We start from the raw sequence: 25,419 nt of genomic DNA, 5'->3' as shown, positions 1-25,419 counted from the left end.
CAGCAGCAGCAGCAGCAGAGGCTCCGCAGAAGGCTCAAAGCCTCACACAATGTCCGGGATTCAGAGGCATCGGCAACACTGCTGTTTGTGCGCTGTCTTGCGTGAGTGTGTTTCAAGCAGATCCACAGCCAGCCCAAGCTCCCAGAGCCACACTGAGGCCTCCGATAGTATTGGAGAATCAAGAGTTAGAACACCAAGAAGGTAGATGTTGATTATTTATGTTTATTGTAAACTCACCTACACCTGGGGGCTTCCCTGGGGGCTCAGCTGGTAAAGAATCTGCCTGCAGTGCAGGAGACCTGGGTTCAGTCCCTGGGTTGGGAAGATCCCCTGGAGAAGGGAAAGGCTACCCACTCCAGTATTCTGGCCTGGAGAGTTCCATGACTCTATAGTCCATGGGATCGCAAAGAGTCAGACACGACTGAGCGACTTTCACTTCACTTCATCTACATCTGATGCAAAGGGCTTAAGGACGTGGCTTTCTGCTCCAGCGGCTATGTTTTACCGCTTCTCACGAGTCTTCCAAATAGGCTTCGTGGACCTTTTTCATGACCACATAAACAAGCGGTCCTGCCATTCAGACGGGTAAAAGCCGTCGCTGTCGGAGGACAATTGGAAAGCCAGAAAGTCCTTGTCCTCTTCTACTGGATAAACAGATACAGGCAGCCCTTGGAGTTACTGTGGGTTCAGGTCCAGACAACCACGATAAAAGCAAATGTTGTAGTAAAGTGGAGATTTTGGTCCAAGATGGAGACAGAGACGCTGGGAGAGCATCCCGTGATGACAGAAGCAGAGATGGGAGTTTCGCGCCTGCAAATCGAGGGTGCCAGGCATGGCCAGCAACCACCAGAAGCTGGGGAGAGGCAGGGAAGCACCCGCCTTTGGAGGTTTTGGAGGGAGCAGGACCCTGCTGCCTTCTTGACTTCAGGCTTCTCGCCTCCAGAGCTAGGAGACAAGGAGTGACTTTTGTCCTAAGCCCCCTGGCTAGTGACCTTTGTTACAGCCGCCCAGGAAGCAAATACAGATCTCATGTCCCCCAGTGACTGTGAGTGAGTGAAAGATGCTCAGTTGTGTCTGACTCTTTGCGACCCCATGGACTGTAACCCGCCAGGCTCCTCTGTCCATGGGATTCTCTCCAGGCAAGAATACTGGAGTGGGTTGCCATTCCCTTCTCCAGGGGATCTTCCTGACCCAGGAACTGAACCCAGGTCTCCAGCATTAGCAGGCAGATTCTTTACTGCTGAGCCACCAGGGAAGCCCCGAAGGTGAACTGCACCCAATGTGGGAGGGGGGTGGTCAGAAGCATCTTGAGTCATGCAAGCTGCTGAGACCTACAGATGAAAAGCTAAAAATAGCTGTTGATTTAAAAATACTGAAGGGTGGAGATATTTTTTAAAAAGAAAGGAAAGGCCCCTCACTCATCAGGCACAGTCTTCAAAGAGCCTCTGGGCCGCAGCAGCTGCTGGGATTCCCAGAAGGCAGTCCCCTGCCTCGGGGCCTCTGCCTCTCCCGGGATCCGCAGCACTCTGGTGAGAAGGCGTCCCTGACACCCGTGCTAATGAGTTCACAAGTCAAGCCGGGTGTCAGGAGACACGCCGTCCTCCTCTTAGATGCTGGAAGAACCTGGCGTGGGGTTCCAGCATCATTCCAGGCCTGGCGGGGCTGACGGGAGATGACGCGTGAGACGGGAGGACTGCCAGGGTCTAGCAGCGAGGTGCCCAGAATGAGGAGGAGGCTGCATCCGGATTCCGTGATGAGAATGAGGTTATTGAACCTAAAGCAGCTCTAAGATGTTTCCTCTGCTGAGCCAAGGAAACAGCCCAGTTTGATGGGCACTGTGGCTGTGCCCAGCCCTTCCCCAACATTCACACGCTTAACCCTCACAAAACTGCATGAGCTGTGTGCGTGTGTGCACTCGAAAGCAGGCTGAGAAGGCCCAGAGAGGGTGAGCACCTCTCCTGAAGTCACACAGCAGGCGAGGGAAGCGCTCAGGATTCCAGCTCAAGCCTGACTAACCCCCCAAAGCATCATCTTCCCGCCTCGCCTCTCTGCAGTCATAGCTCCTGGGCAGAGCTCTGGGGCTCTGCTGCTGACCAAGCTCTTCTACCAAGAGAATCAGGAAGCAGACGGCAAATTGTATAAGCTCAGGATGTCTGCAGCCTCTGTTGACCGTCACTTACCAACGCCATAATTTGGTCAGGCTGGGACTCAGAGCCATGAGTTCTCACTCTTGGTTCCTTTACCCCAGGCCACTTGAAGAAGAGACAGATCATAAGAGAAGGAAGAGTCTGGGGTTTGCCATCAGACCCACCCCCGGCTCTGCTGGGTGACCTTGGGCAAGTAGCTTGCCCTCTCTGGGCCTCGATCCCTCATCTGTGAAAAGGGGATTACTACTTCCTACCAGGCAGGGTTATTGGATGTAGCTCAGTCATTTAATGGGTCCTCTTATATGCAAGCAGATGCCGACACAGAGGCCCCCCAACTTTCTCAATTCACAGAATCTCTAGAATGCCAGGATTGTTTCATAGATTTCCCAGGATAGAACACTTAGCAGTTACACTTATTAACCAGTTAGCTCCAAACCACTTAATAAGTAGCTATATCCTGACAACTTAGTAGCTGCTTGAAAAAGTAATGCCCATGAATTCACAGAAAGGATCGTATTTTTATTTCATTCTTAAATAATGCTATGCTATGCTATGCTAAGTCACTTCAGTCGTGTCCGACTCTGTGCGACCCCATAGACGGCAGCCCACCAGGCTCCCCCGTCCCCTTATCTGTAATTAATAACACAATTACTACTGTGGGGATGTGTGTGCCGTCTGGGTTCTCCCAAACATTTCAGCCTCTTAGCGTCAGGCTGGGCTCTGCCACCCGCATCTCCTGGTCCATCTTGATTTTTTAGCAGAGCAACCAGAGAAAACCTAGCATCATCGAAAAGGACATAGCTCAGTCTGATGTTAAAATAGTGAGCTTCCCCAAAGTAGGAGTTCACATGGGGCTGGAAAGCGTCACTGTGTCTCCTCCACATTTTTAAAAACCTCACAGCACCCTCATGAGTTCACAGTGGCACCCCGGGCACCACGGTCCATAGTTTGGGAACAGTGGTGGTAGGTCCTGAAAATACAGCAAAAAACACAGCGATATATAAACAGACACAATCCGCATAGTCAGGAAGCCTGGGATCTATTGAAGATGTGTGAGGAGACACGAGTCGGTAAAAGGAATAACAATGAATCTTCAGCATCACCTCCTCCAGGAAGGCCTCCCTGCCCACCTCGGCAAGGTCATGCTTCCCTCCTCCGTGCTCCCACGGCTCCTATAGCTGCACAGCACTTGCTGCAGCTGGTTGAAATGATCTGCTGTTATGTTCAGAGTCACACACTTACCAGGAATGTATCCATTTGGTCATTGTATCCCTCGGTCCCAGCAGACTCAAAAAAATGACAGTATTTGTTGCAGTTACTGTCTTTGTCATGGTTGGCAGTGCTAACATGCTCTTTATCACGCTTTGTGGCTTCGTTGCAACCTCCCTTCTTTGGAGGGAGTGAAAAGTCATGAGGATCTGACACAGTCAGTGAGGGTTTTCTGGATGGAATCTCCAGGGAGGCTTGTAGGGATCCCCCAAGAGGCCCTGGCCCTTCATAGCCCAGAACCCACAAATACGAGACCTGGAAAGTTCCCGACCTGGACCGAACCCTCATGGCCAGATGGTGGCCATAGTAAAAGTTTCCACTGATGAATTGTCCCCAGCAGCCTCACCTCAGCCAGCATGCCAGGCTCGAGCATTTAGAGATTCCTGTCTCTGTGAAAGCAATGTGTGCTGTGCTAAGTCTATAGCTTAGACTATAGTCATGTCCAAATCTTTGCGACCTAATGGACTGTAGCCCACCAGGCTCTGTCTATGGGATTTTCCAGGTAAGAATACTGGGGCACGTTGCCATTCCTTTCTACATGGAATCTTCCCAACCCAGGGATCGAATCTGCATCTCTGACATCTCCTGCATTGGCAGGCAGGTTCTTTACCACTAGCTCCAACTGGAACAAACCTTCATTATCACAGAACCACTAAGTGCACAGGACTTCAAATCCAGCAGGTCAAGTTTGCCCTGCCACTTATCAGCTGCGTGACTTAAACAAGCCAAAGCTGGTGTCCTCATCAGAAAAACTGACCATGACAACCATAGATACAGATGCTCATAACCATGTGTCTAGCATATAAGTGTTCGGTTAATACTGGTTGCTAATTACCACTCAGTTTCAATGCTCCACTACTGTTGAGTATGTTATAAACCATTCATAGCAATAAGCAAGCAACCTGATTTTGAGCATTTTTCTCACATGTGCTCCATAAATGTACATTTTCTCCTGTACCAAAGGGGAGAGAGGAGTGGCTGGGAGGGAATGAGGGTAGCTTGGTGATTATGTCTATAAGCCGTGAGTCCAACTCACTTGAATTCCTGGGAGAGGTCAGGACGACATCACACAGATTACCATCAGAATTGTTTAGACCTCAGACAAGTGATTCTCAACCGGGCTGAATTTGCTGCCCAGGGGACAGCTGTCAGTGACAGTTTCTAGAGGCATCTTTGATTGTTGTTGGGAGAGGGTATGCTGGCATCTAGTGGGCAGAGGCCAGGGATGCTGTCCAACTTCCTGCAAGGCTCAGGACCACCCCCCTCCCACAAAGAATTACCCAGCCCAAAAATGTCAGTAGCATCTAGGTTGGAAAATACCTGCCTTAAACAATCTTATTTCAAAGTGTGAGTACATCCTCACAGGGAGAATGCCATTGTCCAGCCACATCTCAGCTCACAGATGAGGTCTTGGTCCAGTCCGTTTACTTAACAGGCAGGAAAAAAATGAAGTCCAGAGACGTGAAGCGAGCGGCAGAGCCTGGCCTCCAGTTTCAAATTCAAGTTACTTCCCATGTCACTTTCCTGCCGTCTTCTGGGAACTGGAGATAAACACAGATGCCTTCGAAGACGGTTGGTTTCTACCAGGGATGGAATTCCATGTGGAATTCTTCTCACTGTTACTGATGATTGGGTCAAAACTGAATTGGACTGACTCTGGAGGCAGAGAATCAAACCACAACTCAGCCACTTCCTTCTTGTGTACCTTTCACAAGAGACCTCTGCCCGAGCCTCAGGTTCCTCATCTGTAAAATGGGCTCTCTGGTGCAGCGATTAACAGGACTTGGACCACTTGGATGTGAATCCTGTCTCTCCCACTAACTGGCTTGACAGGTTATCCAGTGGGATACCCCAGCAGTTCTTCATTTGCACAGATATAAAGTGGGGATGGCCACAACAGTGTGTCTTGGGGTTGTAATAGTTAAAAGAGGTGGTGCTTATGGTAAAGAATCTGCCTGCCAACGCAGGAGACATGAGAGACTCAGGTTCAATCCCTGAGTTGAGAAAACCCCTGGAGGAGGAAATGGCAACCCACTCCAGTATTCTTGCCTGGAGAATCCATGGACAGAGGAGCCTGAAAGGCTACAGTCCACGGGGTCACAAAGAGTCCAACACGCCTGAGTGAGCACAGAATTCCACGGCATGCACGTATGCATGCATGCTCAGTCACTCAGTTACTTCTGACTCTTTGCAGCCCCGTGGACGACAGCCCACCAGGCTCCTCTGTCCATGGAATTTTCCAGGCGAGAATACTGGAGTGGGTTGCCATTTCCTTCTCCAGGGGATCTTCCCAACCCAGGGATTGGACCTGTGTCTCCTACATTGGCAGGCAGATTCTTTACTACTGCACCGCCTGGGAAGCCCTAAATACATCACATCTTTATCCATTCTTCTGCTGATGGACGTTTCGATTGCTTCCATGTCTTAGCTATTGTAAACAATGCTACCTGTGTCTTTTTGAACTAGACTTTTCTCCAGACGTATGCTCAGGGAGTGGGATTGCTGGGTCCCATGGTAACTCCATATTTAGTTTTTTTTTAAGGAAACTCCATACTGCTCCATAGCGGCTGTCCCAATTGACATTCCCACCAACAGGGTAGGAGGGCTTCCTTTTCTCCACCCCCTTTCCAGCATTTATTATTGGTAGCCTTTTTGATGACAGTAATTCTGACTGGTGTGAGGTGGTCCCTTATAGTTTTGATTTGCATTTCTCTAATAATTAGCGATGTGAAGCATCTTTTCGTGTGCCTCTTGGCTCTCAGTACATCTTCTTTGCTGGCTGGATTTTAGAATCACCTGTGGAACTTTAAAAAGAATGCTCTGGGGGACTGATTAAAATACCTTAGCGGGCAGAGCCAGCTCACTGAATAACCCAGGGTGATTCTCGTATGAAGCCGGGCGAGAACAGCTGGACACAGCTCCCTCTCCTCTTCCTGCCGTATCGTCCTTTGCTTCCAGGTCCTAGAATTTGTCCTTTGTCACTTTCTATCTCCCCAGGGCCAGGAACAGTGACAGGCACATAGAAAGTGCTCAGTGAATTATTTTGTTATATTCATTCATCCATTCATTTATGAAAGAAAATTCCAGGGAAAGTTTGTGGGCGAGGAGTCTTCTGAGTTGCCACTGCCCCCTGCTGGCCACTCTGCTGCACTGCAGATAACACTCAGGAGTCAGGGAAACGGCTTCCCTGGGTTCCCTGGTTCATCTGAAGGCTCAGCACGGGAAGGAGGCGCTTTCCAGCTTGCGTGGTTAATGGAAGGACTCAGTTCCTTGCCGCCGTCACCCTCAGTTCCTTGCTACATGGCCAGTTGTTGCTCTGAAGACAAGAGTGCGCTAGCAAGACAAAACCACAGTCTTCGGTTACATCCTCACAGAAGTGACAGCGTTTCTTCCTGTGAGTTTATTGGTTGGAAGTGAGTCACAGGTCCTGCTACGAAGAGCATTAATGTGGCAGGTGAAGATTGTTGAGGTCTGTCTTAGCCTTTCCACTGCACTCTCCTCTAGATAGGAAGGGGAAGGGCATTTCGGGCAGAGGGATCAGCATCAACCCACCTAGCACAATATGGCCAATTCAATGTAAAGCCAGGAACCAGCCAAGAGGAGGGCAGGAAGCCGACGCACAAAGCTGTGACAGCCCAACCAGGAGAACCTGCCTCTTCCCCCAGTGGAACAGAATCACCAGCTATGAAATAATAAAAGACCGCCTACTCCATGTTCTAAGCTGAGGGCCTGAAGAGTCAGGTTGATGACAAGCTGGCGAATAATACCTCTAAGTTGTAGAAATCACTCAGATATTACAGGAATCCTTCAGGTAAAAGAGACAGCATGTCATCTCTTCTGAGAAGTTTCGCTAATCAAGTGAGCACTGAAAGCTGTTGAAAGAAGCCAGTTTCTCTGAAACATGGATGGCAAGTGCAGCTGTGATGTGTAAAGGCCTGGGTCTTTGTAGAGCAAAGCAAGATCCAGGAGGAAAGAAATGTTTTAGGATTTGGCATGGAGAAACTGAAACCTTGGTTCTCTGTGCGAATGCAAAGGGGTACTGCTCCTGTCGAAAACAGAATGGAGGTTCCTCAAAAAGTTAAACCTAGAATTACTATACGGTCTAGAAATCCCACTTCTGGGTATATACCCACAGAATTGAAGGCAGTGTCTCAAAGAGGGGTTTGCACACCCGTGTTTGTATAACAGCATTATCTCAAAGTAGCCAAAAGGGAAAGCCATCCAAGTGTCCATTGATGGCTGAATGAATAAGCAAGATGTGGTCTCTCTATACAATGGAATATTCACTTCAGTTCAGTCATTCAGTCGTGTCCAACTCTACAACCCCATGGACTGCAGCACGCCAGGCCCCTCTGTCCATCACCAACTCCCAGAGTTTACTCAAACTCATGTCCATTGAGTTGGTGATGCCATCCAACCATCTCATCCTCTGTCATCCCCTTCTCCTGCCCTCAATCTTTCCCAGCATCAGGGTCTTTTCCAATGAGTCAGTTCTTCACATCAGGTGGCCAAAGTATTGGAGTTTCAGCTTCAGCATCAGTCCTTCCTATGAATATGCAAGACTAATTCCCTTTAGGATGGACTAGTTGGATCTCCTTGCAGTCCAAGGGACTCTCAAGAGTCTTCTCAAACACCACATTTCAAAAACATCAATTCTTTGGCGCTCAGCGTTCTTTATACTCCAACTTTCACATCCATACACGACTACTGGAAAAACCATAGCCTTGACTAGACGGGCCTTTGTTGGCAAAGTAATGTCTATGCTTTTTAATATGCTGTCTAGGTTGGTCACAACTTTCCTTCCAAGGAGTAAGCATCATTTAAGCATCATATTCCATGGAATATGACTCAGCCTTAAAAAGAAAGAAGATTCTGACATATGCTACAGCATGGATGACTCTTGAGGAAATCATGCTAAGTGCAATAAGCTAGTCACAAAAAGACAAACGCAGTGTGATTCCAGTTACATAATGTTCCTAGAATAGTCAAAGTCACGGAGACAGAAAGTAGAATGGTGGTTGCCAAGGGCTGGTTGGGAACGGCGATGGGGCGTCAGTGTTAGATGGGGACGGTTTCCATTTGGGAAGATGAAGAGTTCTGGACATTGCACAACAGTAGGAATGTATTTGACACTCCTCAACTGTACACTTAAAATGGTTAAGATGGTCCATGTTATATTGTGGATTTTACCACAGTTTAATTTTTTAAATAATAAACGTGTTTTAATGTTTCAGGATTTGTAGTCTTGTATGCAGAGCAATTTTCACTGGGTGTCCATTCCATCCAGGTGCTGAAAAGGAACTATATCACACGCTGGCCCTGGAATGGGTTAAACCAGCAGTTCAACTCTCCAATAATTCTTAAGCTAGTAGGCATCATTTATGATGCTCCTACTGTATCTCTTGAGGTCATTTATGCTGCTCCTACTGTATACCAGGCCCTGAGCTTCAAGTACGCTTTAACAGGGTTCAGGCATGCCTTAACAGGCTCATCTCAAGTGAAAGAGACTGTTATTAAATACAGTACAGCGTAGGCAGTGTTGTGGTGGAGGAAGAACCCCCAAGAGACCAGTGACTCAATTAGGGGTAGGGGGCATCAGGGAGGGCTTCCTGGAGGAGGAGACATGAGGACTGCGTGTTGAAAGACAAGACTTACCCAGACTGGTTGAGCAGGTGAGGTGCAAGTTGAGAAGAAAGAGGAAGAGTTCATAATTTACTGAGTACCTACATTTCAAGGGCATGCTAAGCACTTGTACACGTTATCTTATTGAATCTTCCAAATCCCTGTGAGATAGGTACTGCTACTATTTTACCATTGAGAAAGCTGAGGCTCAGAGAGGTTGTGGCCCATGCTGGAGGTCACACAGCTAGCGAGCAGCAGAACCCAGATTTTTAACCCAGATTCCACAGCTTAGTACACTCTGCTGTGCCCACATGTAACCCAGGCCCAGAGGTGGGAGAGGGAAAGGTGAATTCGAGACAGTTCAGTGCGAGGCGGGGTTGCAAAGAAATGAGGCTGCAGAGCCTGGCCTCAGATCACACGCGCTCAGAATGGGAGGCCCCAAAGGTTCGCGTCATCTCATCAGAGCTCCTTTTGGCTTGCGCTTCAGCGGAGGAGTCCCTGGCCTGTGACAACCCAGGGTTGCCGGAGAACGGGTACCAGATCCTCTACAAACGACTCTACCTGCCTGGAGAGTCCCTCACCTTCATGTGCTACGAGGGCTTCGAGCTGATGGGCGAAGTGACCATTCGCTGCATCCTGGGACAGCCATCGCACTGGAACGGGCCGCTGCCCGTCTGCAAAGGTAAAGAACCCCGCCCCCTCCCAGGGTCATGGGGACCGAGGGATCCAGAGGTGCCGAGACTGACTTGCAGTGACTCTAAATTTGCTTTAAAAAGCCGAGCTACTTTCGCTACAACTAAGACACCACCGTTATTTTCTGCACCGCTGAGAAAGGAAATGGCTACCAATTAAACCATGACACGGTGCCTTCTCCGTGCTTAGCATTTATGTTTGTACTTCCTAAATGAGCTTTGATTTCTATCATAAAGGAGAGGCTGCCTGTTTGTGACTCCTGCTTGGACAGCATGGCTTAAACATTTCCTGCCGCCTTCAGCCCCTTCTCACAACCACCTGTTTCCCGAGGGTGATGGGTATTCCCCTGTCATCTCTGGGGTGTTCTCCCGAGATGCTCACCCCCATCTCCGAAGGCTATTGGTCCTGGACTGAAGGCTGCAGAGGCACAGGCATCGTGAGCGCCACCTGGTGGCACTGATTGTAACTCCCGTGTGATTGATTGTAAGACACCCCCATCTCCGAGATGGGCAAAAGAGGGGAAATGTATTTTAGAATCAGTGAACTCTTTCTAATCATTGAAATTAAGTTATGACGCACCTAGTGAGATTTGGGTCCACTTATTCGCATCTTTGAGGTGTGACGTTCTTAATCGTATCCTAAATACATTCAATGCTGTAGGCAAGTGGATTTAACCTTTTAAAATATTAATACCGTTTTTTAGAATCAGGCAGAAATCCTCTGAATTCTCTCCCCAGGGGAAGAGAGACATACAGTTCTACGTTTCTCCTTGGGAGCCCATAACTTCAGCAGATCCCCAAATGCCTGTTAATGAAGTTCGGCATTAGGGCTTAAAAATACTTTCCTGGCCAGAATTTCCACTTCTTGGTATGGGCACAGAGTAAGTGAAAACAGGTATTCAGACCAACACTGGTACAAACGACCAGCGCAGCGTTATTCACAAAAGATGAAAACACCCCAAGTGTCCATCTGCTGATGAATGGATAAGCAGAATGTGGCATATTCATATAAGGGAACACTGTTCAGTCATAAGAAGGAATGAAATACAAATCTGTGCTACAATGTGGATGAACTTTCAAGAAGTTATTCTCAGTGAAAGAACCAGACACAGAAGGTCACGTAGTGTAGACTCAGTCGGAGGGAAATACCCAGAATAAGTCAATCCACAGAGATGGGACTGGTATTAGTTATGCCCCAGGGACTGGGGAGAGGGAGAGGTAACTGCTTAATTGATACTGAATTTCTGTTTGAGATGAGGAAAAGGTGTTAGAACTAAATAGAGGTGATGGTTGTACAGCACTGAATGTCATCAGTGCCCCCTGAATTGGACACAGAATTCAAATGGTTAATTTTATGTGAATTTTACCCATATAAAAAAGATTTTCCCCAAATCACCTCATGGAGGCCGCATGACTCTACTCTGAGATCGGTGAGTCATTTCACAAATGGGGACAGAGAGGCTCAGAGAGGTTAAGTGACTTTCCCTAAACCACACAGCTGGTAACGAGATAAGCCTAGGATTTGCACCCACCTCTGCTAATGGTGAATTCCTTGCCTTTGAAACCCCGCCAGGTTTGAGTTGGTCCTGGCCCCTCAGTTGTGACAGACTGCCCACCAGGAAAGACACTGCCTTGGGAGATAATTGCCTTTGTCTCTCTGCTCCATTGCCACTCTTGAGACCTACCCCACCAGCTCTGTAAGGAAATAATAAATCACTTCCTCTTCCCCAAATAAGTGAGGTTCATCGCTTATGGTCTAGAGTTGGAGGAATGACTGAGCACCAATATAAAGCCACCCCCTGGGACTGAGGGACCCCAGGCTCCAGCCTGGCTCTGCCCTGGACCACCTGTATGGCCTTGGGGAAGCCCCGCTCCCCACCACCTCCGACCTTGGTTTCCCTTTGTGTGAGATAACTGGGTAAGCCCAGGTCAGGGCTTCTAAGGGAGATCAGTCCTGAGTATTCATTGGAAGGACTGATGCTGAAGCTGAAGCTCTAATACTTTGGCCACCTGATGCAAAGAGCTGACTCATCTGAAAAGACCCTGATGCTGGGAAAGACTGAAGGCGGGAGGAGAAGGGCACGATAGAGGATGAGATGGTTGGATGGCATCACCAACTCAATGGAGATGAGTTTGAGTAAACTCCTGGAGCTGGTGATGGACAGGGAGGCCTGGCATGCTGTGGTCCATGGGGTCGCGAAGAGTGGGACACAACTGAGCGACTCAACTGGACTGAACTGAGGTCAGGGCTTCTAAGGGAGAGTCAGTGGCTGGGTCAGCAGCTTCAGAATCCTGGAGTTTCAGACATGCACCCCCAAACATGCCACACTGGCAGGTCCAGAAAAGAGTCCAAGAAGCTGCTTTTTGGCATGTGTTCCCCCCACCCCCAACAAGGCCACTGATCACACTTGGCTCCACATCTCCTTCCATTTCTAAGGTTTCATGGAAGCTTACGTGCCCCCTCCCCCAGACACACAGTCAAGGCCCCATTCATGTCTTGGGTGGAAAACATCTGCCTTAATCCTTCCATTTTCCTAAAGCCCTGGCTCCAGAGATGGCTGGAGTCAGTGAATGAGTTAGTACACTATTTTTTCAGCTGGTTTTGTTATCATCACTTGGTAATGATGGAAGTCAGAGTCACTTTGACCAAAGCTCTAATTAGGAAGCCTTGGTATTAGGTATGACGTGAGGCTCGCCGAGCCTTTGGGGTGGGTCACCGCTTCTCATTACCTTATCATACAATCTTTTCATCAAGGCCCTTCACTCTGGGGGTTTCCATCCTTGAACCCCACCTGTGTGGGTATATTTTTTAAAGACTTTTTTTGATGTAGACCATTTTTAAAGTCTCTATTGAGTTTGTTACAGTCTTGTTTCTGTTTTACGCTTTCGCCTTTGGGCCACAGGGCACGCGGGATCTTAGCTCACCAGCCAGGGATCGAACCTGCAACCCCTACATTGTAAGGTGAAGTTTTAACCACTGGACCACCAGGGAAGTCCCTGTGTGGGTATATTTTTGTGCTCAGTTATCATGATGACTTAGATGCCAAAGCATGAAGATGCCAGCCTCCAGCATCCTCAACCTCCAAAGAAGTTGCACAGTGAATAAACAAAGTCCAGAGAGTTCCAGTCTAAGGCAATAAATGAATGAAAATATGGCATATAAACCTTATATTCCAAATCAATACAAAATAACAGTGAAATTAGAAAGGTTCACATAAATGCATATTTCCAAGCAGGAGAACAGTGTCTCCCCTGGCTGGGCTGAGGACTGGAGATTTCTGCCTCACCCCTCACCATCCATCAGCCTTTGAAAACTGAAAAGTTTCAAAGTTTGAAAAACACTAAAGGGATCAGAACTATGTAGTTAAGGGCAGAGGCCGCAGGAAGCCAAGCAGGATCAAATCTTGCCTCCATCGCTTAGAAGCTGTGTGGTGTCAGAGAAATCACTTCCCTTCTCTGAACCTCTGTTTGCTCATCTGTTAGATGGAGATGATAATAGTAAGCACCCAATGGGATTAAGCACAAATATATATAAAGGTCTTGACGCCTGGTATCTGACATGTGGTGAGTCTTCAGTGATTTCTGCCCTGTTCCTTTCGTATGTCTCATCTTCTCTAAGGAACATAGGGAGGGAATGAGGCCAGGCATTCCCACTAATTCCAGAAGCCCAAGATTTCAAACAAACAGACAAATGCAGCACTAACTTCAGCAAAGCAGGGCATGGACTTATGCACTTAATCGGGGGGCAGGGGAGCGCCAGGGGGGCAGGCGGGGGGCACCTTCGTTTCATACAAGCAGAGTGAATTCACCCGACACCAACCAGTGCTCCAATTTTTCTCTTTCAGTTAATCAAGACAGCTTTGAACACGCCTTAGAAGGTGAGTCCCACGAAGAAAAACACCTCATTAACCAAGCTAAGAGCAGAAAGCAAGGGAAGGCCCTTGGAAATCCTTATCCAGATGCTTAAAAAAAAAAAAAAAGCAAAAATTCTGCCTTCACATTGCTGAAGCTAATTTGAAAACAAATGATATTGTAAAGAAAAAAAAAATTGCATTTGCAATTTATGGTCCTAACCATGACCCGAAAGAGATCAGACGCCAGTTCTGTTCATGATGCCAAGCGGAAAACATCTGGGGGTCCACATGCCTGAGAAAGACACGCTCCTCTTGTCAAACTTTTCAACCATGTGGTGCTATTTGAGGAACTAAATCCAGGAACGCCTCACCTTTCATGCTGAGCAGACTCCTGGTTTCAGGAGGGAAACCTCTTCCCTAGGGGATGCTCTGCGACCTGGTTTTCCCTCCATCTTTTGCTTCCCCCAAATACAGCTATACCTGGGCAACCCCACCCCACCTCACCCCCGCCCCTTGTTTTTGTGTGTGTATGTTTCTGATTTTTGGCTGTGCTGAGTCTTTGTTGTTGCACGTGGGCTCTTTTTAGTTGCCGTGAGTGGAGGCTGCTCTCTGGTTGCGGGCACAGGCTTCTCACCCTGGTAGCTTCTCTTGCTGCGGGGCACAGGCTCTAGGGCGTGCAGGCTCAGTCTTACAGTCGTGGCACACGGGCTTTGTTGCCCCACGGCACCTGAGATCTTCCCAAACCCAAGATCGAACCCTGGCCCCTGCACTGGCAGGCAGATTCTTAACCAAGGGACTGCCGGGAAAGTCCCTGTTTTCTATTCTTTTGTTAGAAATTACCAAGCGAGACTTATTAATGGGGGAACAGATGTTAAAAGTGATACAGGATTTTGTCTTCCCTTTTCAACCCCTCTCATACATAAAATGTTCTGTTCTGTATAACCTTTATCTAGTTTGGTCCAAAACCACTCAAGTCAGAAAATAATAATAATATTTTGTTTAAAAAAAAAGAAAAAGTTTTAGGGCTTCCCTGGTGGCTCCGTGGTAAAGAATCCACCTGCCAGTGCAGGAGACACAGGTTCAATTCCTGATCCAGGAAGATCCCACGTGCTACGGAGCAACCAAGCCTGTGCAGCAGGACTACTGAAGATGGTGCTCCCTAAGCCCGTGCTCCACAGCAGGAGAAGCCACAGCAATGAGAAACCCACTCGCCGCAACTAGAGAAAAGTCTGTGCAGCAGTGAAGACCCAGCACAGCCAAAACAAATTAACTATCTTTTAAGTTTAACCAACTGGATGATTTCTAAATTATTTTTGGAGCCGCTTGTCTTTCTGACTATACGCAGTTCACTTAGAATCTGGGGCGGTAGGAATTACATGTCATGAGTTGCACTCTCTTGCAACAGATGACATTTTAATCCGAGCAGATGGAACTGGGGCTCAAGTGTGTACAGGAACAGAGCCTGTATTAGCCTGTCCGCTGGAAAAACAGGGCATTTATGCTCAACTCAGGCCCTTCCTTTGCTGTCTTCCAAGAACCTGTGAACCGTGAGAACGTCTCAAACGCCTGGGGGCATGATGTTCAGAGGGCATGATGCCATTGTGATGTTCTGTGCTCACGCATTTATCATAGGTATTAAAATTGATTTTTCAGGCCCAAACAGTGGCAGTTAATGGATTATAGATTGGCATGCAGCCGAGCTCTGTTAGACATGGCCACAGAGAATGGCAGAGAAAAACGGAGGTCAAGTGTCCAAAAGGGATGCGGGGCTTTGCTGGGAAAACACCCCCATCCCCCCTTCACCTCCACACTGAATTATCATTTTGTTGTTGTTCAGTCACTCAGTCGTGTCCAACTCTTCGCGACCCCATGGACTGTAGCACGCCAGGGTCCCCTTCCTTCACTATCTCCCAGAGTTTGCTCAAACTCCTGTCGGTGGAGTCGATGATGCCGTCCAGCCATCTCGTCCTCCGTCAGTTCTGATAGTTCCTGTGATTTCTGCAGATTACTGGGAGATAGTGGGGGGCTCCAGGTGAGGCCGAGAGGGTTACCCGGGAGTGTGCAGCCGCGGCCTCTGAGAATCAAACCCGAGTTGGCACAGTTGGGGTGTCATGGGGCGTGTGGGTACCGCGCACTGACCTGACTGCCCAGCGCCCTCTGCTGGTGAGTCTGATTAAGCAGGTCTGGAGGGGACCTGCCATTCTAGACACAACCCTGTCTTCTCTTGAAGTCGAGCAAACCTGCCTTTCCAGTTAGCACGTTGTGAGTTTTCTCCAAGTCTTCCCTTGGATTCGGTTTTAACCAGATTGTAACTGTTAATCACCTCACCCCGCCCTAGAAGAAACGAATTGAAAGTGAAAGTCGCTGAGTCGTGTCGGACTCTGCAACCCCGTGGACTGTATAGTCCATGGAACTCTCCAGGCAAGAATACTGGAGTGGATGGCCTTTCCCTTCTCCAGGGGATCTTCCCAACCCAGGGACCAAACCCAGGTCTCCCACATTGCAGGCAGATTCTTTACCAGCTGAGCCATAAGGGAAGCCCAAGAATACTGGAGTGGGTAGCCTATCCCTTCTCCACGGGATCTTCCTGACCCAGGAATCGAACATGGGTCTGCTGTATTCCAGGTGGATTCTTTACCAACTGAGCCGAGTTAAAAGCGTGTAATTCTCCATGGTGTCCATGACCACCCCATCCAGGGTTGAGTCTGGGCTCTGTTGCAAAGGACCAGCCCCGTTTCCTCCAGTCTCCGCCTCTTCTCCCTTCTGGAGACAGCTCTCCAAGGAGGAAGGCTTTCACCCACTCCGGCATTAGCTCCTGGAGTAGGTGCAGGGCTGGGAGGGCGGGGCCCCGTGCTGGGCGCCGGGTACCCTCACCGGCTGTGTGTTCAGTAGCAGAAGCGGCAGCAGAGACATCTCTGGAAGGAGGAAACATGGCTCTGGCTATCTTCATCCCTGTCCTCATCATCTCCTTACTGCTGGGAGGAGCCTACATTTACATCACCAGGTACGGCGGGGCTCTGGGTGGGGATGGGGGCTCTCAACCCCCTCAACGACCAGCAAGCTGAGGTCTCCTTGTGCAGGAGAAGTCACTTCTGTCCCCTTGACCGCCTCTCCAGGTGCCGTTACTACTCCAACCTCCGCCTGCCTCTGATGTATTCCCACCCCTACAGCCAGATCACCGTGGAGACCGAGTTCGACAACCCCATCTATGAGACGGGGGTGAGTCAGTCTCCCTTCTCTCCCTGGGATCTCCCTCTTTGCTCTGAACTCATGGACATCAAAACAAGAGGCTTAATTTTCTCTTGCTCACGATGCCGCTGACAGAAAGGCATGGCCAGTGGCTGATCCCCCCAAGACCCCAGAAGACTACTCGTGATTCTGCAGCATCACAGCCCTTCAAATTCACTGTGTGATGGTGTACAATTGTCTCCCAGTACTTGGGGGGCATAAACTTGACTTGTTCCTTGTCCCTGCTAACCTTCTCGCACTCCCACTTACTCTGAGCTCCTGCGCTGGTTATTGATTGGTGTGTGACAATATTACTGCAAATTTAGGAACCTGAAAAGGCACCCATTTATTACTTCATAGATTGTGTAGGTAAGGAGTCCAGGAACAGCTTATGCAGGTCCTCTCCTCCAGGACTCACAGGCTGCAGTTAAGGTGTCAGTCGAGGCTACGTTCTCATCTGAGGCTTGACTGTGGAAGGATCACATCCAAGCTCACATGGATGCTGATGGCATCCAGTTCCTTGCAGGTTGTTGGACCGAGGGGCTCAGTTTCTTGTAGGCTGTCAACCTCAGTTCTTTTCCGTGTGTCCCTCTTGTAGAACGACTCACAACATAGCAGCTTGGTTTTTCAAAATCAGAGAGAGAGAGAGTCCCCTTGTAAGAGGAAGCCACAGTCCTGTAAAATATAAAATACAGACGTGACATCCTAACACCTTTTCTGTACTCTGTTGCTTAGAAGCAAGTCATAGGTTGTGTCCACAGTTAAGGGGAAGGGATCATACAAGCATGTGAAAGCCAGGCAGATGGGGATCATGAGGACCACCTTGGAGTCTTCCCACCACAGTCTCATCTACCATGAAACACAGACAGAATTGCTTATCTGTGTTGACCCAGTGGGAAATACAGACTTCCATTAAAGCATATGACAGCAACCCCTCCAGGTCCAAGTCTCTGACTTCCTGTATCTCCCTTCTCTGCCCTGGGAGCCTGGAGTGTATCACACACACTCAGTGAATATTGGAGAAATGGAAATGATTGCTGCCTACATGTTGTGGTCATTTTAGATTTGCCACTGGTAAGACAAAGTCATATGTTATTTTACACATATGTAGCTTGTTTCTGAATCCTCAAAGAAGGTCAAGCTGACGAAAAATAGTACTTTGGAAAGTAGACCTTATTAAGACTCATGTGTATCATTATGTGTATTAGACTTTTGTGTATCAGTCACCTAGAACTATGATAATGCTGAGTAACAAACAGCCCCTAAAGTCAGTCGCTCAAACCAAAAAGAGTTAATTTGCTCATCGATCCATGGGACAATGTTTTTGGCTAGTTTCAGCTGGGCAGTAGTCCTGGTTCAGCAGCCCTCACGTACACATCTGGGACTGGCTTGTTGGCCAGTGACCCAACTCTGCTGTCCAGAACTCTCATCTTCTCATCAGCATCTTGATCGTGCCAGAGGCCATCAAGGCATGTTCCACTTATGTTGATGGCAGAAGGGCAGACACAGGCAGAAACACACATGCACTCTTTAAGCCCCACTTTACCATAACCCACTGGCAAAAGCAGGTCAAGGCCAGAGCCAAGAGCACTGCAAAGTCCTCTGTCCAGTGCTGGGTACAGGGAGGAGTGGAGATCCAGAACCATGCCAGGAGTCCCTCTGCCACACAAGGGGTCACCAGATCTGTGCTCCGCTTTCTCACAGGAAACCAGAGAGTACGAAGTTTCCATCTAGAGAGAGCTCCACGTGGGACGGGAACGTACAAATACGAACGCAGCTACAACCTCCTTGAGAGACCCATCTAGAGACCATGTGGCATTTGATGGAAACCCCGGAGTGTCGGCTGGCTTTTCTTTAGACTCTTTACTGGAGACTTACTGTTTTCTTCGCTGTATTTATTATATTTAAAATCGAGTTTAGGTGTGTGGTTGGATGTATAGCAGCTGCAGCCAAATTCGTGGCACGGCCTCAGTCGTGAAGGCGGGTGGAGGACCTGTAAAACGGCAAACGCAGCAGCTGAGGGAAGAGGGGAAAAAAACAGAACGCAACAGGCTGTCTCTCCCATAAGCAACTACGGCTGCATCAGATTGCATGCATCTTCAGGATCCATGCCCATGGTGTTTTCGTACAAATCTAAGGTTAGGTTGGAAAGGGGTATTTCTTGTTGAATTAACTGGGGTTGGAATTTGGCACGGAGACTTAAACAGCTCTGCTCCAAAATCAGTCTGCATCCATCCTTCCGATTTCCCGGGCTTCTCAAAGGATTCGCCCCAGCTTCTTCCCCCCTGGCCCCTCTGAGGGCAGCAAAGTTGTGACATGAACATTCTCTTTCACCACCCCAGCCTCCCTGGCTGCTGGCAAACTAAGAAAATGTTTTCTTTCTATAAAGGTGACAGATGACAAAGGAAAGTTTTCAGAGAAGATGAGCGATTTGAATTCCAGTGAAGAACTGGATGAGGGGGATCGCTGGGTAAGGGAATGGAGTGGATAAAATGTTCTTTCCCGTGACACCCTTCCAATGATGAAGGAGCAGGTAATTTATGCCCCCAGGGCCAGAATCGATCACTGTGTTCAGCAAGGCCACCCTCAAGCTGTGATGATTGATCTGCATGCTTTGGAGGCATGAGGAATGTTGCCTGTATAGTTAAAAGGGTATAGGGTTGCATAGGAGGAATCCAGAGATGAGCTCTGATGCCCTCCCGGGATGCTGGAACACCAGAGCCCTTAACATAGTGGAGATTCAAGCAAGGTGGCACCTTCAGAAGACCCTTACATTTAAGTATTTTGGAGGGAGGGTCCCATAGGAAGAAACTGCTTTTCTGTTCTCTGAAGCTCTAGCCAGATGTTGAATGGTGGTGTGAATGCTTGACCATGGAGGTGCTTAGAAATAGGAAAGGGGATTTAAAACCTCCATGGCATCCCATCATACTATTTGCACTCCAATGAGGAGGGAAGGAGAAGTTTCAGGCCGGGAAGGGCTTCTCAGCAGCTCATTAATCCTGTGAGCATCCTGGTATTTTATCAGGGTCCTTTGCCCCACCCCAATAGGACTGGTGAGCATGTGATTATCTGGAAGATTTTTTTTTCTAAATATAGGTGTAAAGAGAAGGCAAGGGGTAAGGATGCTCGGAAGTAATAGCCCATGTGAGGCTAGTTCATCTCCCAAGTGATGGCTGATGGCTCAGAGAGGTGCACCAGCCTGGTGGTTTGGGGGTCCTCTCTGGCACCTTCTCATGCTCTCTAGAATTGTTTTAAATCAGCCGGTTTTCAAACATTGAAAGGCTTTTCAGGCTGCCCTGCCTTTGGGGCAATGGCCTGGAGTCCACGTCTTGGACGCTTGCTTAGAAAGCCTCTGGAACAGAATAGAGCAGTTGGCTTTGCAGACACACAGACACATACACCCTCCTCCCAGCAGGACCGTGGTCCTCAGTCTCGGGGGGTCTGAGGCCCACTATATTTTCCTTCTGCCAGAAAAGGATCCTGCACACTTGCTCCTTCCAGCATGCACTCATGATGCACAGCAAGAGGCCATAAAACGCTGCCTTCCATCCGCCCAGAGTCCACCCCATTCTATGAAAGAACCAGAGGAGAAATGTTCCAGACCGTTAGTGAGCAATGTCATGTCTGGAGAAACAGCAGCAATGCAAATAATGCAAACCCTTTTAAAAAAAAAAGGCAGAATCCAGTCGTTGCTTTGATATCTATTTGTGGCTGATTTAGCCCTAACCCTGGGTCATCCAGAATGAAGAAGTCTATTAATGACATTTAATATTAGAACAGACTATGGTTACGTGAACACTAAACGTTTGCCTTTCGTACAGACTGACAAAAAATAAAATCTTCATTCTAACCCCGTTCCCTAAAACTGGCCAAGCTATGGCCTAGGCTTTCTTACTGGCTGTTGGAAAGAGTAGAGAGGTGGAGTTTTGTTTTCTTTCTTTTTTTTTTTTTAAGGATTCCAATGTATCAGTTCTGTCTTAGTAGTACAGCTCCTGTAACCATGTTTTAAAAGTTTGTTTAAGCCAAAAGTTGGATCATGCAAGCTTGACAAGGTATAGTGTGATTGAAGGACAGGTTGGTGTCTATTTTTCTTTCTCAAATATCTGAATGTGTCTTTGTAATATGTAAAGGTGAAACAAATCATGATAATCATGCCAAAAATTTACCAGGCATCTCACTTCAGCTCCTGTCATGTCTGTTTTTCTAAGATCAATGTTAAAATCTGCTGGGATTAAATATTTTTGAATAGGCTACAATCCTGAGAAACTCGAGAACGGACTGAACCGTCCTACAAGCTACCCTTTGTAAAACATCGGGGAAATACGTTTACAGAGATTTCGAGCTTCAAAGAATGCATGTGATGGTGTGTATTACATGCTAATTCGTATAAGCTGTATCTGCCAGCTACCACCTTGTGCTTTAAAAGGCACACACTCAATCCTCTTCAGCTTGGAACTCATCCTTCTGCTTTTTTCAGGGGTAGAGGGTAGAATTATTTAGCCAACATAAGTATTCCGGTCGCTACTTGATGGCCATCCTTACTTAGTTCCACAGACATGCTTTAAAAAATGATCTTTTGAAGCCAGCTCCTTGGAGAGCCTGCAGAACCTCAGGCTGATGGCTTTGGAAACTGCCAAACAGCCCAGCAAGAAACAAAGTGGCTGCGTGACCCAAATGGTTGTATACGTGGACGGGACTTGGCAAACACATGGGTAGATTGAGGCTGAGTGTGAGCCTTGGTAAAAATGACTTTTTCTTTAGGGTCGACCCAAAGGGTCTGACTTTCCTATGCTTTTTGAGGTCACTGGGTCATTTGAGGTCAGGTTTTATTGAGTTGTTTAGAGCCCCCAAAGGTAGGTAGGCTTTCTCCTGGGGAGTTTTCATTTCCATTTTTTTGCCCAAATTAAATGCAAAACAAAATTTCTAAGCTAAAATAATGAAGTCATTTTCCACTTTGTATATATTGATGCTAATAAAACAAACGAAAAAGAGTCAAAGCTATGGGGGTTTTGTTATAAACACTCCAGGATGGCACCGAGGGAACTGTTTCCTGCTTCTGGGGATTTGACTGGGGTGACACATACTGACACTTTGATGCCAAGGCAGGACTGCCAGCTCGGGAATGGTTCTGGGAAAGTGCAGAACAGTGTGTCCACTGCCGTCATCAGACACACCACCATCCAGGACATACCAGTAGCATCCATGTCCAAGAGCAGGAGAACAGAGATGTTCTACCTCAAGCCCAGCAAATTCTCCATCCTCCACCTTTTATTCTCTGTGGATTGGAAGATGCCCACCTGCCTAGGTGGGGGTGATCTTTGTAACTCAGTTTCCCAATTCAAACGCTAATCTTTAGGGGAGACACCCTTACAGACTCACCCCTTAGCCTTAGCTGAGCACCCCTTAGCCCAGTAAAGTTGACACATACAATTAACCATCACTAGCATGTCTCCATTTGACGAAGCGATGCTCCAGGTGGTACCCAGAAGAAAGTAGAGAAATCCTGATAGATGACTGCAAGCCACGATTCGTGCCAAGAATGACAAGTGCCGGGAGGAGCCAGGTGCGGAGGGGGATTGGGGGTGAGCGATCAAGGAGGTGATTTTAGAGGAATAGAGCCATACCGGGCTGCTGGGGAATCCTCGGGGCAGAGGGAGGCCGATGGGAGTTTGTCCTCTTTGAAGGACAAGGCCAGTGTGGCTGGAAGGTGGAGCGAGGGGGTTGCTTGGTGGGAGAGGGGCGGAGAGGGTGCAAGGGGACAGACCCCAAGCAGGGAGACAGGACTGGACTCTGTTTAATGTTCTCTCCGGCGGCCACGTGGGGAATCGAATCCAAAGCTTAAGTAATTCTCAAGGATTAGGGGAACAGGGTCTCCAAGGTCGCTCTAGATCTCAGGGACAACTCACAACAAATGGAGAAAGGGCTGGGGAGGCACGTGCGGTAGCATCCCTGTGGTGGTGGGGGCGTGCTCCTTCCTCGCAGCTGTCCAATCATCTTCCGCGATGAAACGAAGGGGCGGGGCTTCTGAAAGGTCCTCCTGGGAGAACCTTCCTAGGGGGCGGGGCCGCTGGCGGGACCAGGGTGGGGCTGACTCACCCATAGGCCTGTCACTCAATCAGTCCTGGAACGGAGACGAGGAGGAAGGACAGACTAGATAAAGAAGACAAGGTAGTGTGCCTAGGATACTTTCGGAAACCGAGAGTCTGTTTCCCAGGCCCGACTGCCTGCAGGTTTAGAACAGTAGTGGAGAGACAAGAACTCTCCCTGAGACTGGAACCCACCCGCACCAGTAAATGCGCTTCAAACTGAGCAGTACGGGCTGCCTTGGGCCAGAAGCAAGATAACCCTAAGGCAGTGACCAGTGAGACCCCTCCCAGGATAGTACAGCAACAATAACCATTATAGTCCTAGTCACTAGCATTTGTTGACTGCGTGCCGTTTCGTTTTTTCCTACATTTTAAATTTGTTGTTGTTCAGTCGCTCAGTCCTGTCCGACTCTTTAGTGATCCCATGGGCCGTAGCCCGATAGCCTCCTCTGTCCATGGGATTTGACGGGCAAGAACACTGGAGTGGGTTGCCACTTCCTTCTGCAGGGGATCTTCCCCACCCAGGAATCGAACCTGCATCTCCTGCATTGATAGGCAGATTCTTTACTACTGAACCACCAGGGAAGCCCTCTCTCTTTTGGGTTTGCTAGTTATTTGATGCCCTTTAATCTCTCATTTGGGCTCTACTCTTAGTAAAATTATTGTCATTACAGATGTGGCGCCTGAGGCTCAGAGAGGCCAAGGCACTCGCCCAAGTCCACACAGCTTGTCCATGAGGGAAGGAACGCAGGAGGTCCGGCTCCTGGTCCATGTCCAGGGTAGGAATGCCTGCAGGCCAGCCTGAGCAGTGCCGCTCCCTCCTGGAGCACCCAGAACCCAAGCAGGCTTTTATCCCATGGACCCCCTGAATGCAGTGTCAGCCTCTCTTGGCTTTGTCCCAGGAGGTGTTTGGCTGGACTCAGCAGTGGTTAGGAGCTAGAGCTCTGAGTCTGAATCTTGACTCAATCAATGATAAGCAGCATATTGGGGTGAGGGACCCCAATAGGAAGGAGATGTCTTTCTACATCATTGTGAAGCTCCCTGGTATGGGGCTTCTACATCCCTGTGTGTGGGAGGAAAAAGTGATAGAATGTTGGGGCAGACACTGAAAGTCACCCTATCCAATGTCTGTTTCTCTGCTCTCTGCTAACAGAACTGCAGTTTTGCTCAGCAACAACAGCAGCCATGAGCCCATCTTCCAACAACAGGTCACGGTTGGTTTCAATTATGACAATCCTGTTACCCATTTCCCCAGCCTCCTTTGGTGTTAGGGTTGATCTTCTAACTCCTTCTGGTCAATGCGCATTAGCTGAAGTTGGCTGTGTGTGTGTGTGTGTGTGTGTGTGTGTGTGTGGGGAGGGAGGGTTGTCTACGAAAGTCTTTGCCTTCCTGGGAAGAGGGGACAGACTCAGCTGATACAGCACCAACATCCCTGCTCCCTGTTTCCTCCTTTCTGAACCTAGTCATGATGCTTCAGGACTTGAGTGTCCATCATGCAATGAAAGACTCCAGCATGAGGACAAAGGCAAGACACTAAGCATGGACAGATACTAAGTGGATAGAAAACTCTGGGCCTCTGATGGCGCCAACATCCACCTACCTGTCCCAAGAATAATAATGCTGGAAACCAGCTCCGTGAACACAGGTGATGGTTCTGTATGTTCAGAAACTGTATAAACAGAGAAAATATTTCACCCAAGCAGAACCTAAAAGCAAAGATAAGGTATGAATGCCACTTTCTGGAAAGTTCTATCAATGTTTCAGCTCCTGTGCCCCCACCAACCTCCCATTCCAAGTCTCTCACCTCCCTCCGATGTCTTCCCTCTTCTCCCCATCTTTCTCTGTCCTTGTTATGAGTCTGTCCAAGATTTACTAACCTTCTGACCTAAAAGATGGCACAGGACAGAAAAAGTAGCTTTAATATGAATTTCATGGCTTACAAGTTTTAAAGACCTATTTTTTATTTCCTCACATTTCTAAGTTTTTATTTACATTCAACTAAGAAATACCCATTTTATTTATTTTTTAATGTACAACTTAAAAAAAAAACACACAATAAAAGTCCTTTATCTTTTTTTTTTTTTTTTTTTTTTGGCCACACCCTATGGCAGGCGGGGTCTTAGTTCCCCAACCAGGGGTCAAACCCGTGGCCCCCTGCATTGGGAGTGTAAAGTCTTAACCACTCAACCACCAGAAAGCCCCAGAAATTCCCATTTTAAGACAATGCTATTAATACTACTTTTGGCAACATTGTTGCCTGACACAGGCATTCTTAAGTATTTGTGAAGAAAGAATATCAACCAAAGTATGACTGGTTGCAAGGGTCTGGGTAGCTTTCCTCCACCAGGTGGCAACCTCCGCCTGGCTTTAGTTGAAGGTCTGCCTAATCCTAAAGGACAGGCACGCGTCACTGCCTGTGGGTCATTCCCTGTGGACAAAGTCATCCGATGAGATGCATTGTTTCTGATACAATGGTTTTCAATTTGAAGGATGAGTGCACTGCCCTTGACTCTTGACAGAG

The 25,419-nt window shown here is 48.2% G+C and overlaps 1 protein-coding gene across 1 annotated transcript in view; it reads left to right on the top strand.

The window, feature by feature from the left end:
* Positions 1 to 21,728, top strand: part of SEZ6L (seizure related 6 homolog like) — a 54,976-nt gene extending 33,248 nt beyond the window's left edge. Inside the window, 5 exon segments of the mRNA XM_070385566.1 lie at positions 9,526 to 9,720; positions 13,576 to 13,608; positions 16,477 to 16,588; positions 16,701 to 16,803; positions 18,517 to 21,728. Coding sequence (XP_070241667.1) covers positions 9,526 to 9,720; positions 13,576 to 13,608; positions 16,477 to 16,588; positions 16,701 to 16,803; positions 18,517 to 18,546 — 473 coding nt within the window. The 3' untranslated portion in view covers positions 18,547 to 21,728.
* The last annotated feature ends 3,691 nt before the right edge of the window (positions 21,729 to 25,419 follow it).

This window comes from Bos mutus, chromosome 17 (genome assembly GCF_027580195.1).
Source record: "Bos mutus isolate GX-2022 chromosome 17, NWIPB_WYAK_1.1, whole genome shotgun sequence".
In the NCBI taxonomy this organism is placed as follows: Eukaryota; Metazoa; Chordata; class Mammalia; order Artiodactyla; family Bovidae; genus Bos; species Bos mutus.
This window is presented reverse-complemented; position numbering and strand designations above follow the sequence as displayed.